Source organism: Lonchura striata, chromosome 3 (assembly GCF_050655825.1).
Source record: "Lonchura striata isolate lonStrDom1 chromosome 3, ASM5065582v1, whole genome shotgun sequence".
NCBI classification, from domain to species: Eukaryota; Metazoa; Chordata; class Aves; order Passeriformes; family Estrildidae; genus Lonchura; species Lonchura striata.
This window is the reverse complement of record NC_140705.1, coordinates 51,985,423-51,999,836: the sequence shown is the minus strand read 5'-3', so window position 1 is coordinate 51,999,836 and position 14,414 is coordinate 51,985,423. Positions and strand designations below refer to the sequence as shown.

The 14,414-nt window shown below is 47.6% G+C and overlaps 1 protein-coding gene across 1 annotated transcript; it reads right to left on the bottom strand.

Annotated features, from left to right (window-relative positions):
• Nucleotides 1-545: 545 nt before the first annotated feature.
• HEY2 (hes related family bHLH transcription factor with YRPW motif 2) lies at nucleotides 546-11,833 on the bottom strand. Its single transcript, XM_021547116.3, has 5 exons — nucleotides 11,641-11,833; nucleotides 10,371-10,449; nucleotides 10,183-10,266; nucleotides 7,497-7,578; nucleotides 546-2,755 (listed from the first exon to the last, which is right to left on the bottom strand). The coding sequence occupies exons 1-5, from the start codon at nucleotides 11,721-11,723 to the stop codon at nucleotides 2,073-2,075; spliced, it is 1,011 nt and encodes a 336-aa protein (XP_021402791.2). The 5' UTR covers nucleotides 11,724-11,833; the 3' UTR covers nucleotides 546-2,072.
• Between the last annotated feature and the right edge of the window lie 2,581 nt (nucleotides 11,834-14,414).

Here is a 14,414-nt window from a genome sequence, read left to right as displayed (position 1 = left end):
GTGGGATCCCCTTTTTCTGTGCCTCAGTCTTGACAGCTGTTTTTTCGGCATTCAGACATGTAAGACTTTGTCCTCTTCCTTATAAACAGAGCTTTCCACACTTTCCACAGTGGGGCTTAGCAGGTCTGATGAAACAATAACAAACCCTTGCCTCAGTGAGAACTGTCAAATTAGAAGACCAAGACTTGTAAAAACTACCTCCTCTCATTCCATATATTTATGGATTAATGATGTCATTGGGTTAACATTTTCACTTTCTAAACCCTATGGAAAGCTGAACCTAGAAACCTCAATGATTTTTGGGGCTCTCCAGGATGAACAGATATGCTTAAGCATACCATAAATGCATAGCCAGTTTGCAAGCCTGAAAAGCAATGTTGCTTTGCTATTTTTCCCTGCCTATTCCCGAGCACACTGGAGAAGATGGGTTTCCTGGATGAGCAAGGGGAGAAGAGTACAGAGCAGCCAACTGGCTTGTTATCAGGGTAGAAAACAACTGAGTCCACAAGTATTCTTCAAAAGCAAACAAATACGGCAACAAATCATCCATAAAACGCAGTCAAAAAGGACTTCATTTAATTAGTGATATGTAAAGACTTTTGCATAGAAAAAAGGTTAACAAAGTAATGCATAAAAGACCGACAAGGAACAGTATTTTAAAAACAAATATTTTAAAGTATATTTTGCATAATGTTTAACATTTTCAATGCTTATTGCTTTCTCCACACAGCAGAGAAATCAAGTGCATAATAATACATGCTGTGTTTTATTTTTTTTTTTTTTACATAAAATCTCTAGTTCTTGACTGGTTGTATTAAAATACTTAGGTTATTTTAAGTCACTGTAATAAAAAATGAAAGCAAACCATTTTATGCAGCACTAGTTATCTGGGTATTGACAAAATAATTTACTCACATCCCATTAATACATTCATTTTGGTTTGGAATCAAACCCACATTACAATGTTGGCATGTTAACAGCCAATTTAAAAATCGTCCTACCATAACTTCATTCATACCCAGAGTGATCATTCTCCCAGAATTTGATAGTGAAAAGAAGAGGGATCTTGCACTGAATCGGCAAAAAGTAAGTGTCCAAGTACAGCTAAATAAGTTAAGTTGAACTCTTACAACACTGAATCTCTTGTATTGGCATGAATCAACTGTATCCAAGTGTGCACACTTTCAATAGGTGGCTACTTCTGGGTGCATGACAAATTCACTGTTTGTGCAGATAGGAGCTAGCACCATGTTTAAGCCATAAAAATAGGTGCCTCAGGGCTCACAGGCAATGCTGAAACGTTCATTAATCCCAGCACTGATAAGATAATTGCTTTTGCCAATGCTATGCTAGACGTCACAATTTGGCAAGTCTGTACAAAGTGAACTAAGCGAGAACTAGGCCTGTCAAACTAAACATTCTTCCTCGGCAATCTTTTGGCTAAAAAAACCTCTCCCCTTCAAGAGCACGATCTGCCCTGGAAAAGTATCGTAGTTCTGAAGCTGAATGCAGAATTTCACCTCTCTCCCATACCACTTCCATACCTGTGCAATGTTATTTGTTTTAGCAGAACACACACACACATATATATTTATTTATTAATTTTTTTCAATGTCAGGCACTTATGAAACTGGAACTCTTTTTCTAGCCTGGGGAGACCTCGTGGATGCAATCCCTCACCTCTCTGCCAAACAAGGATGCATAGCTGGAGAACTAATAGTTCTAATGTCTACGTATTTCTACGTATGTTGCAGGAAATGGCGATACGGTCACGCTGTTATGAAAGCCATTGCTGCTCCCTCAAGGTGCCTCCAGCAAGACAAACGGAGAAGAAGAAGGTGTGTCCCCATGTCCTCTCCGACGCCTGCAGTGAGGATAATCGCGCCGCTCCTCGGTGGGCTCGCCGGCAGCCCTCAGGCCCTTCGGGTGAAGGCTGAGCAAGGGAGGACATCCATCCCGGGGGCTGGAGTGGGTGCGGGATGTGTGGGCTCGGGGAGTGAGCACATGCGCGTGTGCCGAGAGGGACAGGAGGGAGCTGGAGAGGGAAGAGGTGTGTGTGGCGGGGAGACTTCTTAAAAGGCTCCAACTTCAGTCCCCCAGGGTCGGTAGGGCTTCGTGCCGCCCCCGGCGCCAGCCTGCTGAGGGCTGGCAGTGGCTGACACGGCCAGCGGAGGGCTGATGGCGGTGGCCGCCGCGACGGCGGCGGCGGCCGCGCTGGGGGGCAGCATGGGGAAGGTGCCGCCGAAGGAGAGGGGGAAGCTCTGCGCTGCGGCTGTGGCTGCTGCTGCCGCGGCGTGAACAGTGGCCGAGAGGGACAAGAGGGAGGTAGAGAGAGGAGGGACACAGGGAGCGATGCTGCCAGCGGAGGGGACTCTGAGGGCGGCATCGGCGTGGGCGAAGGTGGCCGTGAGCAGGGCGGAGCCGTGCGGGGGCACGTCCGAGGAGAGTCTGCACGGGGCAGCATCGGAGGCGTGGAGTCCATTCGGCTGCAGCAGAGCGGCCGGGAGGTGGTGGAAGGCGGCTGCCCAGTGGTGAGGGTGCAAGGGGTGGTGGTGGTGGTGGACCATGGAGGAGGTCATGGCAGCAGCTTCCCTCTGAGAGGCACAGGTGCTCAGGTGAGACACGAGTCTAACGCGCAGGGGGTCGGATGTGTCGAGACCTTCCACCGAAGTCAGGTACCTCGCGACTTCTGTCAAGCACTCCCGGAAGCCGATGCTCATGAAATCCATGGCCAGGGAATGAGCGTCAAAATAACCTGCAAGGGGAGGGCAAAATACGTGTTGAATGTGGTGCTGGCCAGCCCAGTCCTGGCTCAACCACTGCTTTTCCAGTTTGCCATTTATTGGTTAAGATGTGCAACAGAAATTTGTTCTCTGGTCTGTAAATGATCTCTGTGACCATCCCTGTAATGTAATAGGCTTCAGTTGTTTATGCAGACAGTATACAAATAAAAATAAATAAGTCCACAAGACACTTAAAAAGATACGTGATGCCTCTCCTGAAATTCCTCAGCAAGCTGCTACAGTGCAGTGTTGATCCTTGTACGTGTGAATGAGATGCTTATCCACACAAAGAAACAGGCTGGAGATCAGACAGCTTGCGTGTACTACCCTGTCTTTTCTTCCCTACACTGGCATTCATCCTAATGCTTTCAAACTATTTCTTCACGTTGTGAGATAGCTGTAGCTGCTGCTGGGGTCCCATCTACTTCACAGAGTCATTAAGACAATATGACATATGATGTTGCTTAACTACAAACAAAAACCATCTTGTGATGACTCTGCACACACACAATAAAAAGCTTTACCGAGAAAACGTTTTATGTAATGCCATCGCTAATTTGGAGATGGAAGACTGACAGTCATATGGCCCATGAGGTATTTCAACAAACAGCAACTGGAGCTCCATAGGCTTGGGACAAAAAAGCATTTGAAAAAAAAGTTTTATTAAATGCACATGAAAAGATACTCCCTTTCTAAAAGGGTTGAGCATAAAATCTTGTGTTTAAGTTGCAAAAACCTATTCCAGTTTTAGTCTAAATGTTGTCTCTTGGGGGAGTAATATCCTATCCACTCCCAAGCTGGCATGGTGTTTTTCCACTCACTTTCAATGAAAATTTTTAGGTATGCTTGACTGTGATGTGTGTCAGTATATAATGATCAAGAGCCCTTCTTTTAGTGGAATGTGGGAGCAATGCCTTGTATCATGTAATGAAATAATCTCGACCTTTCTGAAAAATGCTTACACTTTAGATGGCTATTTTCATTTTAATCAATTTTCTGGCTAGAAAGAAGTGTTTCCACCACTACATGCCCACATTATAGAATTAACTCAGGCACATTTATCCATGTTGCTCCAAATCCCCTGCCTGCTTGCCAAATCACAATGGCACTTTTGCTGCAGGCCTACTTGCTCATCTGAACCTGAGTGAAACTCTGGCTCAGCCAACAGATCAATGAGCATGAGGAGTTTAGGGCTCCTGTCCATAAGTGCTGACTCCTCGCAGCTTTCTTCCTGCCAGGTCCACTGTGACCAAAGGTTTGAGTGAACTCCTGAGAGACAAAGGCCAGGCATGCCACCAGCAGTGAGATAGCAGGGCACCTTCTCGGGTGCCAGTCAGCCTGGCGTGGGGACTGCTTCTGTGCCGGAGGCTCCAGGACCTCCAGCAGCTTCAGAGCGGCTGACACACAGCCAGAACCACTTCCCAGCTCTGGCCATGCATCAGCCAGCCTGGGAGTCCTGAGAGCACTCGGCTCAAGCCAGGGCTTCCCGGCCTCCCTCCCGCCGGACTGGAAGAGATGTGGGGGATGTGGTTGTCACCAGCTTCCCCTGAGTCTGAGTTGCTGGCTCTGTGACAAGCCAACCCAAAGCCCTGGTGATCCTGGCTCCCTTTCAGTCTCCTATGGTGGCCGAGACATTAAAACAGAGGCTAGATGAGATCTGGGACTCCCAGGCTCCATTACCTTTTGATGGTTATCTTTTCCTGGTTTTCCCTTTACCCCTTCTGAGAGAGACTGAAAAATGTTGATTCTTATTCTTTCCCAACTCAAGAACATCCTCCACCATGAGCCAGTGTTTTGTAGTGAACAGGGACTCTTGGTTTTACCTCATTTGTCCTGGTAACCCACTTGTGATGCACACAGGTCACTTAAGCTACATGAACCCATGCACCGACCCAGGCGTCACTCACTCAAGATACATTTGTAACTGCAATAAAATACACTCAGTTCTCTGCAAGCAACTCACTGTTGACAAATCACTCCTCCCCTGTGCTTGCTTGCACCATCAGCAGAAAGCCCTGGCCTGAGGCCAAAATAATAACTCAATGTGAACAGGCGACCACTATCCACACCTACGTCAGGGTGGCGGAAACGCGGAGTCTGCACGGGACCTGAGAGGCGTCTGCCTGCCTGAGGCAGCTCTGAAAAGCAGAGAAGGGGCAGAAGCCGTGTCGGTTTTCTTTCCCTGCAGTGCCCGCTTCAGGATCAGTGTGCTGAGTGGTGGCCAACCCCATCTTGACTTGCCAAGTCCCACCCATTCCCCATCATAGATGTCCTCCTTTCTGTGTGAGGAAGAGGACAGTCCTCAATGCAGGGGAGCATATGGGTTTCAGGACCCATTTCTCTTTTCTGCAGTAATAAGTGTTTGCCCCTTGTAAAAATTATTAAACTCATTTTTTTTCTGATACAAAAAAACCCTCTGTCTCACAAGATTAATTACAAAGTGGGAAATAAATGCAAATAAAACAAATATTTACTTTAAAAATACTCTAAGAAATTATATTTAAAACTGTTAGCTAAATTGCAAAATAAAAGCAAGCAGGAAATGCAGATTTAAACTTTGCCCAGTACTAATTCTCAAACCTCTTTTTCTTACAGTTTCTTAATCTGTGCAGTGAGATTACTCTTATCTCTAGGACCGAAGGAGCAGATACAGTTGTAGTATTTGTGATCGGGTATTATTGTGATGGGCCACCCACTGTGGATCATAGTGTAAAAGGAAGTTGCAGGAATAAACCTGCATTGCCTCTCCCCGCACCACAACACTTCATCCTTTCCTGCACTGCCACAGCCATGCTAGTGTCAGCTGGGGCAGGAGAAACATAGCAGCAGTGACTAACAACAGACTGCAAGACATAGGACTGCTAACAACATCTAGTTTGTCCAACTGGAGCCAGCGACTGGGCTCCACCAACATATAGCTCTGTCCCACAGCTCCCATCCCAGGCATTTCATCCCCTGCCCCACTTGGCCACCTGACCTGACCCATTTATTAAAAAAGTCCCCTGCATACTTTTTTTGGGCGGGGAAGCTGAGAAAGGAAGCTTCCTGATAAATTAGGTCTCCATTTGGGTTCACCTCCTGGCCGTTCTGCTGTCGGTGCAAACATTGGAGGGGTGGGAGCTGCTGCAGCTCCTCAGAGGAACAATGGAACAATGTGGGGGTCAGGCTGGGCCACACGTTGTGTGGGGAGGATGAAGCAAAACAGCCACCATTTCCCTCAGCAGCCAAGCACGGTGTGCTCCATGCACCGAGGCAGAAAGAGCTTGTGGAACACCAGCACATAACCACACTCTTAAAGAAGGCACCATCACTCAGACACACAGAGGATTTGAATCACCTGAATACAGACTGCACAACCATGATCAATTCTGGCGTTTCACCTTCAAGAGTGTATCTTTAGCAACTACAGTGATTTCTCAAGGACTTCTTACATATATATATGTTCACTTTCTTTTAAAATTTTGTACATTTTCTGAGGAATCAAGAGACGTCTGTTATCTGATGGGCAATAAAATTCTTTTCATCTCTTATCAAACAAATTACCCATAAATTTTAAGCCTAAATGGATTCCTAGAAAAAACTCCTTAACACTTAAAAAAAAGGTATGTCAGCTTGGGGTTAATTTTCACATTTTACAAAACACCAGCTTTTAACATGCTTTCCTATGGCAAGCTGCTGTTAGGCATGCACTGATTCTAAGCTGAGTTTTTTAATTGCTGCAAGGTACTGAGAGGAGCATAATTCAGTCATGCACTAAAAACTTTGGTCAAAATAAAAATAAGAGAGAGAAAGCAGGAGTTTATTTTCCAGCCTTTACCTATATGGCATAGTGGGTGAGTGAAGAATCAGCTGGTTCCCATTACAACAATTCAAGGCATGATCACTGTTGATGGCACGGGACATGGGACCATGCTTATGGAATGCCAGCAAGTTTTTAGCTCCAAATAAGTTCCAAAATCATGACTACACAGAACACCTCGTGGGTGGCTGAAACCATTTGGCCTCCAGCCTTGGGACTGTCAGCTTGCACAAGAGAGGTACGCTCGACTCCCAGCGCTCGGCTGATCTAATGGGTCAGCGAGTGCAGCCACTGCGTCACGCCAGCACCCATTAACAGGGAGATATGCTGGCCTCTGACACACAAATATAGCATAGAAATGTGAGTGCAGAGAGCATTGCCTGCCCACTTGCTTTATCAGATACCTGGAGCTGCATAGAGCAAGGCTGAGTTTTGTTCTGGTGAATGAGATGGTCTAACCTGGAACTGAAAAGTCTTTCCAGAACAAAGAAAATATTTAAACATAAATTAAAGTTCTTCTCTGTTCACTTCCTTTGGTATAGCAGCTCAATAATGAGGTTTAGCATCAAGTTTTTTGCTACACAATTGTTGCCACAAACCTCCTGTTTATGTTTGGTGTTTGTGTATTTGTTTTGTCTCCCTGTGCAGATTTCAGTGCTCTTTGGAAACCCCAAACAAATCTCTCACTGGGCTGCCTGTGAATGAAGCCTTTACTCCCACAGTGTTATGAAAGCAAACACAAGCCCAGGGTCAAGTGCTTCTTTTGTCCCAGTAGCTCTTTCCCACGAGTTCAATCCTGCCATTAGCATTGATTTCCACTCCTTTAATCTGGAAACGCCTATCACAGCTCCTCAAAGCACTCTTTTTTATGAGATTTCCCCAAATATGAGAAAAAAAAACTGTTGGCTCCTTACCTTTCCCTCCTGTTGCCTGCAGCATCTTCAGATGATCCACTGTCATTTGCAGTATTTCCGCTTTTTCTAATTTGGCAGATCCCTTTCAGATAAGAGACACATATAAATAAAGGCTTACAAGTACTAGAAACTTTAATTTGATATACTTTCCACTGAGCTCAGCCTTATGGTTTCAATTTCCCCTGTCATTAGGACATATTCTGCTTAATTCTTTCGTGAGCATCTGCTTCCCAGACTTGGTTTAAGGACTAATACCGTTTCCCTAATTTCCCTTTATTAGGGCTATACCTCAGCACAGCTCTGGCCTTGAAGGTAGTGTAGAGATGACAGCTTCAAGAAATGAGAGAAATACATAACTTTTTGGACTTCCTTTTTAACAACAAACACAAGTGGAGAACTGGCAGGACAGATCTTTGTGGCCACAGATTAGGACCCTGTTGCAATGTTACTTTTTGTGCTATTACCGGTAGGTGTCCCTGCAGACATACACCCAGCACTGTCCCTCTCTTCGTGGCCTGCTACTTTGCAATGTATCATTTGGTTGCTGAATATTCCAGTCTTATTTTTTGACTGAAAAAAATGCCACACAGTCTGCAGTATTTTATGTTAGTGAGAGGGCTATTTTGCAAGGACTAAATACTGTGAAAGAGTGTAGCTCCTCTGTCAGTTAAAATCTTTTCTGAAACAAAGAGTGGCTCACAGAGCTACAAGAGATACTTGAAAAAGTACAAAATAGAACTCAAAAGATAGTATTAGTATATCAATGTATAAATAAAACTATTTTGCTTGGTACCATTCCCTTGGATATCTGGAACACACCCAAACAACACAAATGTTATTCCAGTGCAAGAGATCATCCCTCGCCATCAGTTAAAATCAGGGCCACGCAAGCTGCGGCCACCAGTGGCTCACATCCTCTGAGCCACTTTTTTTTCTCTCAGTTATCATTTGGGCCACCTCACTGTCTCGGCCGGCTTCACCCAGGTTGCACATTTTTGAATTGGGTGCTGTGCAGCAGTGCTTCAGAGCGCCCATCTCTGCCACACTTGGGAGCAGCACGGTGGCTTGGGGAGGAAGCGAAACTAAACCTCCAACTTGGAAACTCCAGTGATCTGAATGTCAAGGAGCTGGGCAAGGACTGATGACTTTGTCCTTGGCATATCGTGGGAAAATGGTGGGACTTTCTGATTCAAATACAGCACATGCTCATTTTTATGGCAGTGCATTTTTTTTCAATCTGCTTATTTCTTTCAACGTACTAACATTAATGTGCGTGTGAATTTTTGGTCAGAATTCCCCATTTTACATGAAGCTACATCCTGTAGTTTTCCCAGACTTCATCTTTTCCATAGACACAGTACAAGCCATCTCAGTGAGAGTGACTAATAGCTAAAAACTGCATGGTGCTGGGTAATTTCCAAAGGCTCTGTAGGACTTGTTTTATAATGTTTGTGGTTTTCAAGAAATAAACAATAAAACGGTACAAACAACTGTTGCCTCTTGCCCCTGTTTATCTAGCTGAAAATATCCATGTCACTGTTTTGCCAGAAGGAATGGAAGGGCACAGTGACACATACCAGTTACTAAAAATCATACTGCAGGTGACACAAGTGATGCTCTCAACCAGTACTTGGAATTTATATTTTTCAGCCAGCTTTTGCCCAGGCCAGGGATGAAACAGGCCTAACATGCTGCAGTGTTTGCCACGTTAGTTACCACTTATATTCAGCACCTCCCAATCCCACTCTCAGGCTTTACTTTCTGGATATTTTATTTTACTATTACAAGGCATTAATGTTATTTATTGTCAAATGTTTCATTTTTATTGAAACATAGTGTCAGTTGCACATATCCATAGATATTCAGACACTTCTAGCAAAACAGGAGCAAGGCTGAATATTGAATCAAAGACCAAAAAATAAAATTCAAGATATGGAAAAAAATTAATTTGAATGGAAAAAACCAAAATGCCTTTTTTTTTTTAAGTTTTTTTTTTTTTAATAAAACATTGTATTCTAAGGTCTTGGTCTGTAATTTCATGACCAAGGAGTGGAGCCAGAATTAACTGGATCCTTCCAGACTTCCTACTAAATGCTTTCTCACTGAAAGTCTGCATATATCACTGACTTCGCTAGCTGACAAATACGGGCCTATTCCACCTCCTAATGCACTGGTTCTGAGGAGTAATCTTAAAACATGAATAATCCATACTGTCTGCTCCCTTTTCAGGAAACTGGACTGATTTGCTTGCAACAGAAAGTACAGATTGGAAAAAAAAGGTCTGTTAAAGTAGCGGCAAATTAAATTATATTTAAAGATTTAGACAGAACGCTAATTTACATACAGGTTTGGGGAATTGTGTTAGGTTTGTGTATTTTTATTTTTTTATTTAATATGGAGTAAAGCACATTTTTAACAAAACCACTACTGGAATTCATCGAAAGAACAGAAGCAACATGAACACAGTTACCCTTAAGGGAAAAACAAGCCAAAGAATGGAAATGTTTTTCAGCCTTATAATGAATTATGTTTCTAAAAGTTTTGCCACAACAAAGCATTGTATTGAAATGTCTGCTTTGTGCCAGATCAGGACACATACAGTATTATTTTAATGAGATTTACAAGAGAACTAACATTGCCAGATGAGATATAGAATTTATATATATATATAAAAAAAAAAGCTTACTTGTTTTTCAAAAGCAGTTGGCACAAGCCGCCTCAGCTCTGATAAACTGTTATTTATACGATCACGGCGCCTTTTCTCTATAATCTATTCCCAAAAAAACCAAAATACATTAAGTTTATATACATGAAGGGCAAAATCACAGCACATATGCAAACTGTCAGATGCAAAAATAATTAAATGAAACATACCCCTCTTCTTTTTTTTCTGGCCATGATCTGAGATGTTGTTGTTGGGGAATTTGATCGAATGACAGAACTATTACTTTGCCTGTGAAACAATAAAAGTATGTCAGGTGTTGCACAACTTGACACCACTCTTTGAAGACACCTTAGGTCACCACATTACATATGCATAGCCCCTCTAATGCCATTTTCAATGCTTTTAAGATGTGCCTTGCATTGCACAGTGTTTTTGAAGACAGCAATGCATTTCAGTTTTGAATACCCCAGCATACATTTTGAATTGACATTTTGAATTTTCCAACACTCTGTTGGAAATAAAGTCCTTTTCTGTAGACAGTTCACTATCCAGCACAGATTTAATTTTCTTTGCATATAAAGTCCCGCCTTCTACAGCCTACCAAGTACAGGCTGAAGAACCAGGCCCAAATCAACACGAACCATCTCGATATGGCAACAGCAGTGGTAAGTGGACATACCCGATGACAAAACCTCTGCCAGGCCTGCTGGGTTTTGACGTTGCTGCCCATTGCTACACAGTCAGTAGATGGTCAAGTATGATGCCGGGTGCTCTGCCTGGCTCTGTTGCATTGTACAGTAGCAGGAGCAGAATTCAAAATCTGCTTTTAAAACTATACTACCCATGAGTACAAAGTTGCTCTTATTTCATCATAAGCGTGCAAAACCACCCCAAAAAACCCAGTATGTTTTAATACTTATTTACCTATTATGAGAACAAGATAGGGCTCTGGCGCATGAACCTCTAAATTGGCAGGAGGAGCCCTGAAGCCCCTCAGCGTGCCCAGCCTGACCCTCCCTGGGCAAACACCATTGCTCGCCCCCAGTTCACACGGCGGGTTTGCTGAAGTTCAGCTGCTGAGGATCCCTGCTTACTTTCCACGGCTCATTTCCCACTGGCGCCGGTTCCCTTAGGTTGTTTGGCCTGATCAGGAGCGATTTTGGAAAAGGTCTGATAGCAAATGGCAAATCAAGCGGAGCTAATGAACCGCAGCCCGGTGGCTCATAAAGCTACCGGAGTGCTGCGCGTAATTTCGAGGCTCGGGCAGTCCAAGAGCGGGGCTAATTTTTGGGGGCCTATGAGCGAGCTGCCAGCTGACCTGGAGGGGGACATAACACCTCTGACCTCGGGGGGCCGCCGCATCCCCCACCCCCCATCCCAAGGGAGTGTCCGGGTCTCCCCCTCGCCCTGCTCCAGCCCGGGGCGCAACCCGGCCCGCGCCACCGACGGAGAAGGCGGCCCCGGGGCTGCCCCACTTACCCCGAGTAGTTGTTCTCGCTACCCACGTCTATCGTCTCGTCCATATCGCTGTCTGAGGTAGTTTCCTCGCAAGGTCGCTTCATCGTGTGCACGGCGCGGGGGCAAAGATAAATAAATCCGTGGGGGGTTGCTCCAGGCACGGCACAGCTCGGCACAGCACGACTCTGCACCGCCAGCAGAGCAAACCCTCTCTGAGGAGCTTTCCCACGCCGCGGCACAGCCTCAAGCCCGACGGCCCGCCCCCGGCAAGGCCCGCCCTGCCGGGGGTGACGGGCGGGGGCCGCCCACCGCCGGGGCGCGGAGGCGTGCGGAGGAGCGGGCGGCCGCCCGGCGGGGGCCCCGCCGCCCTCGGCTCACGGCAGGCGGGCAGCGGAGCCGGCACTGGGCCGGGGAGGGAGGGATACGGGCTTCCTCAGGGCTCGCCCTCCGGGGAGACGGAGCAGTTCTGTATCCCCAGCCCTCCGATGCTGTCGGACGAAGAGGGGTGGCCGGGGTCGCTCCGCTGTCCATCTCTCGCCGGGCATTTGGGAAGATCTTGCTCCCCTCCGCCCGTAACACACGAGCCAGATCAGCTCCCTGCCCAGTGCTCCAGAGCCCCGGGCGGTGGCAGCAGCCCCGGTCTCCTTTCTTTCGGTGCCGCGAGTTGTGTTATCGGGCACATGAGCGTGCGTTGGAGAGTTGTGTAAATCCCGGGAAATGTATAAATCCCTCCCGGCCGGGCGCGTCCCCGGCCGCCCGGTCCCGCTGGGCTCCGCGGGCGCGCCGATGGCTAGCGGGCGCTTGCCGGGCCGGGAGCCAAGCACAGCGATAATCCCTGCTGGGAACGACTTGAAGTTTAGCGTCTCGCTTACCGGAGGATCTGTACCAGGCGGGTTTTATTTTGCTTTTGTTTGGGATTTCCCCACCTCGTTTGTTTGTGTTTCCAAATTCCGGATTCCTGACAAAATACATTGAGAGTGGTATGTTCTCCGCAGAAATTTAATCTTTTAACTGTGGTGACTGCCCCTGTCTGCCGGTTCGCCCTCCATCCCCTTTGCCACCTTCCTAGGAAAGCTTTTCTCCCGCCCCTGCTGTCGGACGCTGGCCGAGAGGGGCCGGGACGGGGAGGGTTCGGCACCAGCTTGGACACCTCCGCCTTATCCCGGCTCTCGGCGGCACACGGAGCCGCGGTCGCTCAGCAGCCAGGAGGGCTTGAAGGCTCACGGCGAGGGGGCTGCCCTTGCTACGACTCGGTCCCTTGTCGGGACAGGGGCAGCCCCCTCACCGCCCCTGGCCGCTCGGGCTGCGGCTGCCCGACCCGGTCTCCGGCTAGCAGCACCTGCCGGAGAGAGACGCGGGAAGCAGCTGCCGGCGTCGCCGCAAAGGACGGAGCGGCCAAGAGTCTCCCGCTCAGCGCGGCGTGGCCCCGCGACCCTCACCGTGGCCGCACTGCTCTCGCCTCTCCGGGTTTCCAGGCGGCGACAGCGCGATGCTGCTCCGGACAGAGGGAGGGAGGCACGGCGGGTCGGGACGAAAGAAGGGCCGGGGGGGCGATGACTCCGGCTTTCCTTTCGGGGCAGGCTGCGAGCTCGATGGGCCGCAGGGAGCGGGCATCTTCCCGGCGCGGCCCCGCTCGGCAGCGCCGGTGCCGCTTCTGCCTGCGGGCGGAGTTTGCCCCGGCTGCTTTATATTTAGCAGTCGACGGTATACCAATGACTCAGTTTTCCACTCGGTTAAATCCCGTGGAAGGTACAGGTGGTTTGGTTCGTGCGGCAAAGGGCCGTTGCGAATGAGAAACCGGCGCCAGCTCTTTTGTACGCCGACATCCGCCATCTCTGCAATTATATTTGGTGGCACGTCGGGTGTTTGCCCTTTCATGTGGATGTTGCTACTATGTAAAGGAACAGCGGGATTTCATGCCTCATTGCCCTACCGGGACATCCTTTTCATGCCCGTATTTGCAAAGTTACTAAAAGCTCCGCGGCTGCTCACTCACAACAGAAGCGAGCGTCCCCGGGCATGGCGAAGACAGCTCCAGGGAACTTGGGACGCATTCCCCACAATAGCCCCTTTGAGCTGAACAAAAAACCAAACCAAACCAAAATACAAACTCCCCTTCACGCCCACCCCCCTCAGAAAAAAAAAAAAAAAAAAAAAAAAGGAAACGAAAACCAAAACCACGAAAAATATCCCCATGAACAAACAACCCAAAAAAGTATCGGGATCTCTCTGGAGAAGCAGACTAGCAGGAGCAGCCTGTGACGCCCGACTGCAATTTGAAGTACAAACGCTTTAGGAATCTGGGATTAGGCTCAGTAGTTTCTGTGCTGGATGTGGAGGTTTCCAGAATATTTGAAAAATCTCAATAAACAAAAAAAAACAAAAACAACAAAAAAACAACAACAACAAAAAAAAAAACCAAATTATTTGTCGTTGTCTGTGCCGTAACGACACGGAGAGGCCTGAGACAGCCAGGCCTGCTCCCGTCCGGGACCCTTGTGCTGGGTGCCCGGAGAGCGGCCGGGAAACGCTGCCCTGCCATAGACATCGCCTTTCAAAGCAGGGCGAGTTTTGGTAGGTCTGAGTTTAGGTCCGTGTTACTCGGCCTGGGCTGCAGCTGCTCGAGAGACGCCTGCAAATACGGGGGGAAGAGGGTGTGTGTGGGCGCACAGGGTCGAGCGTGGGTGTCCGAATTCCCGCTAAAGCACGCGAATCACCCGGGGATGTTGGTGCGTTTCCGAGCTGTCTCGGGGTTTTGCACAGAAATCTTTCATGTCACGCGTCGCTGCCGCTGG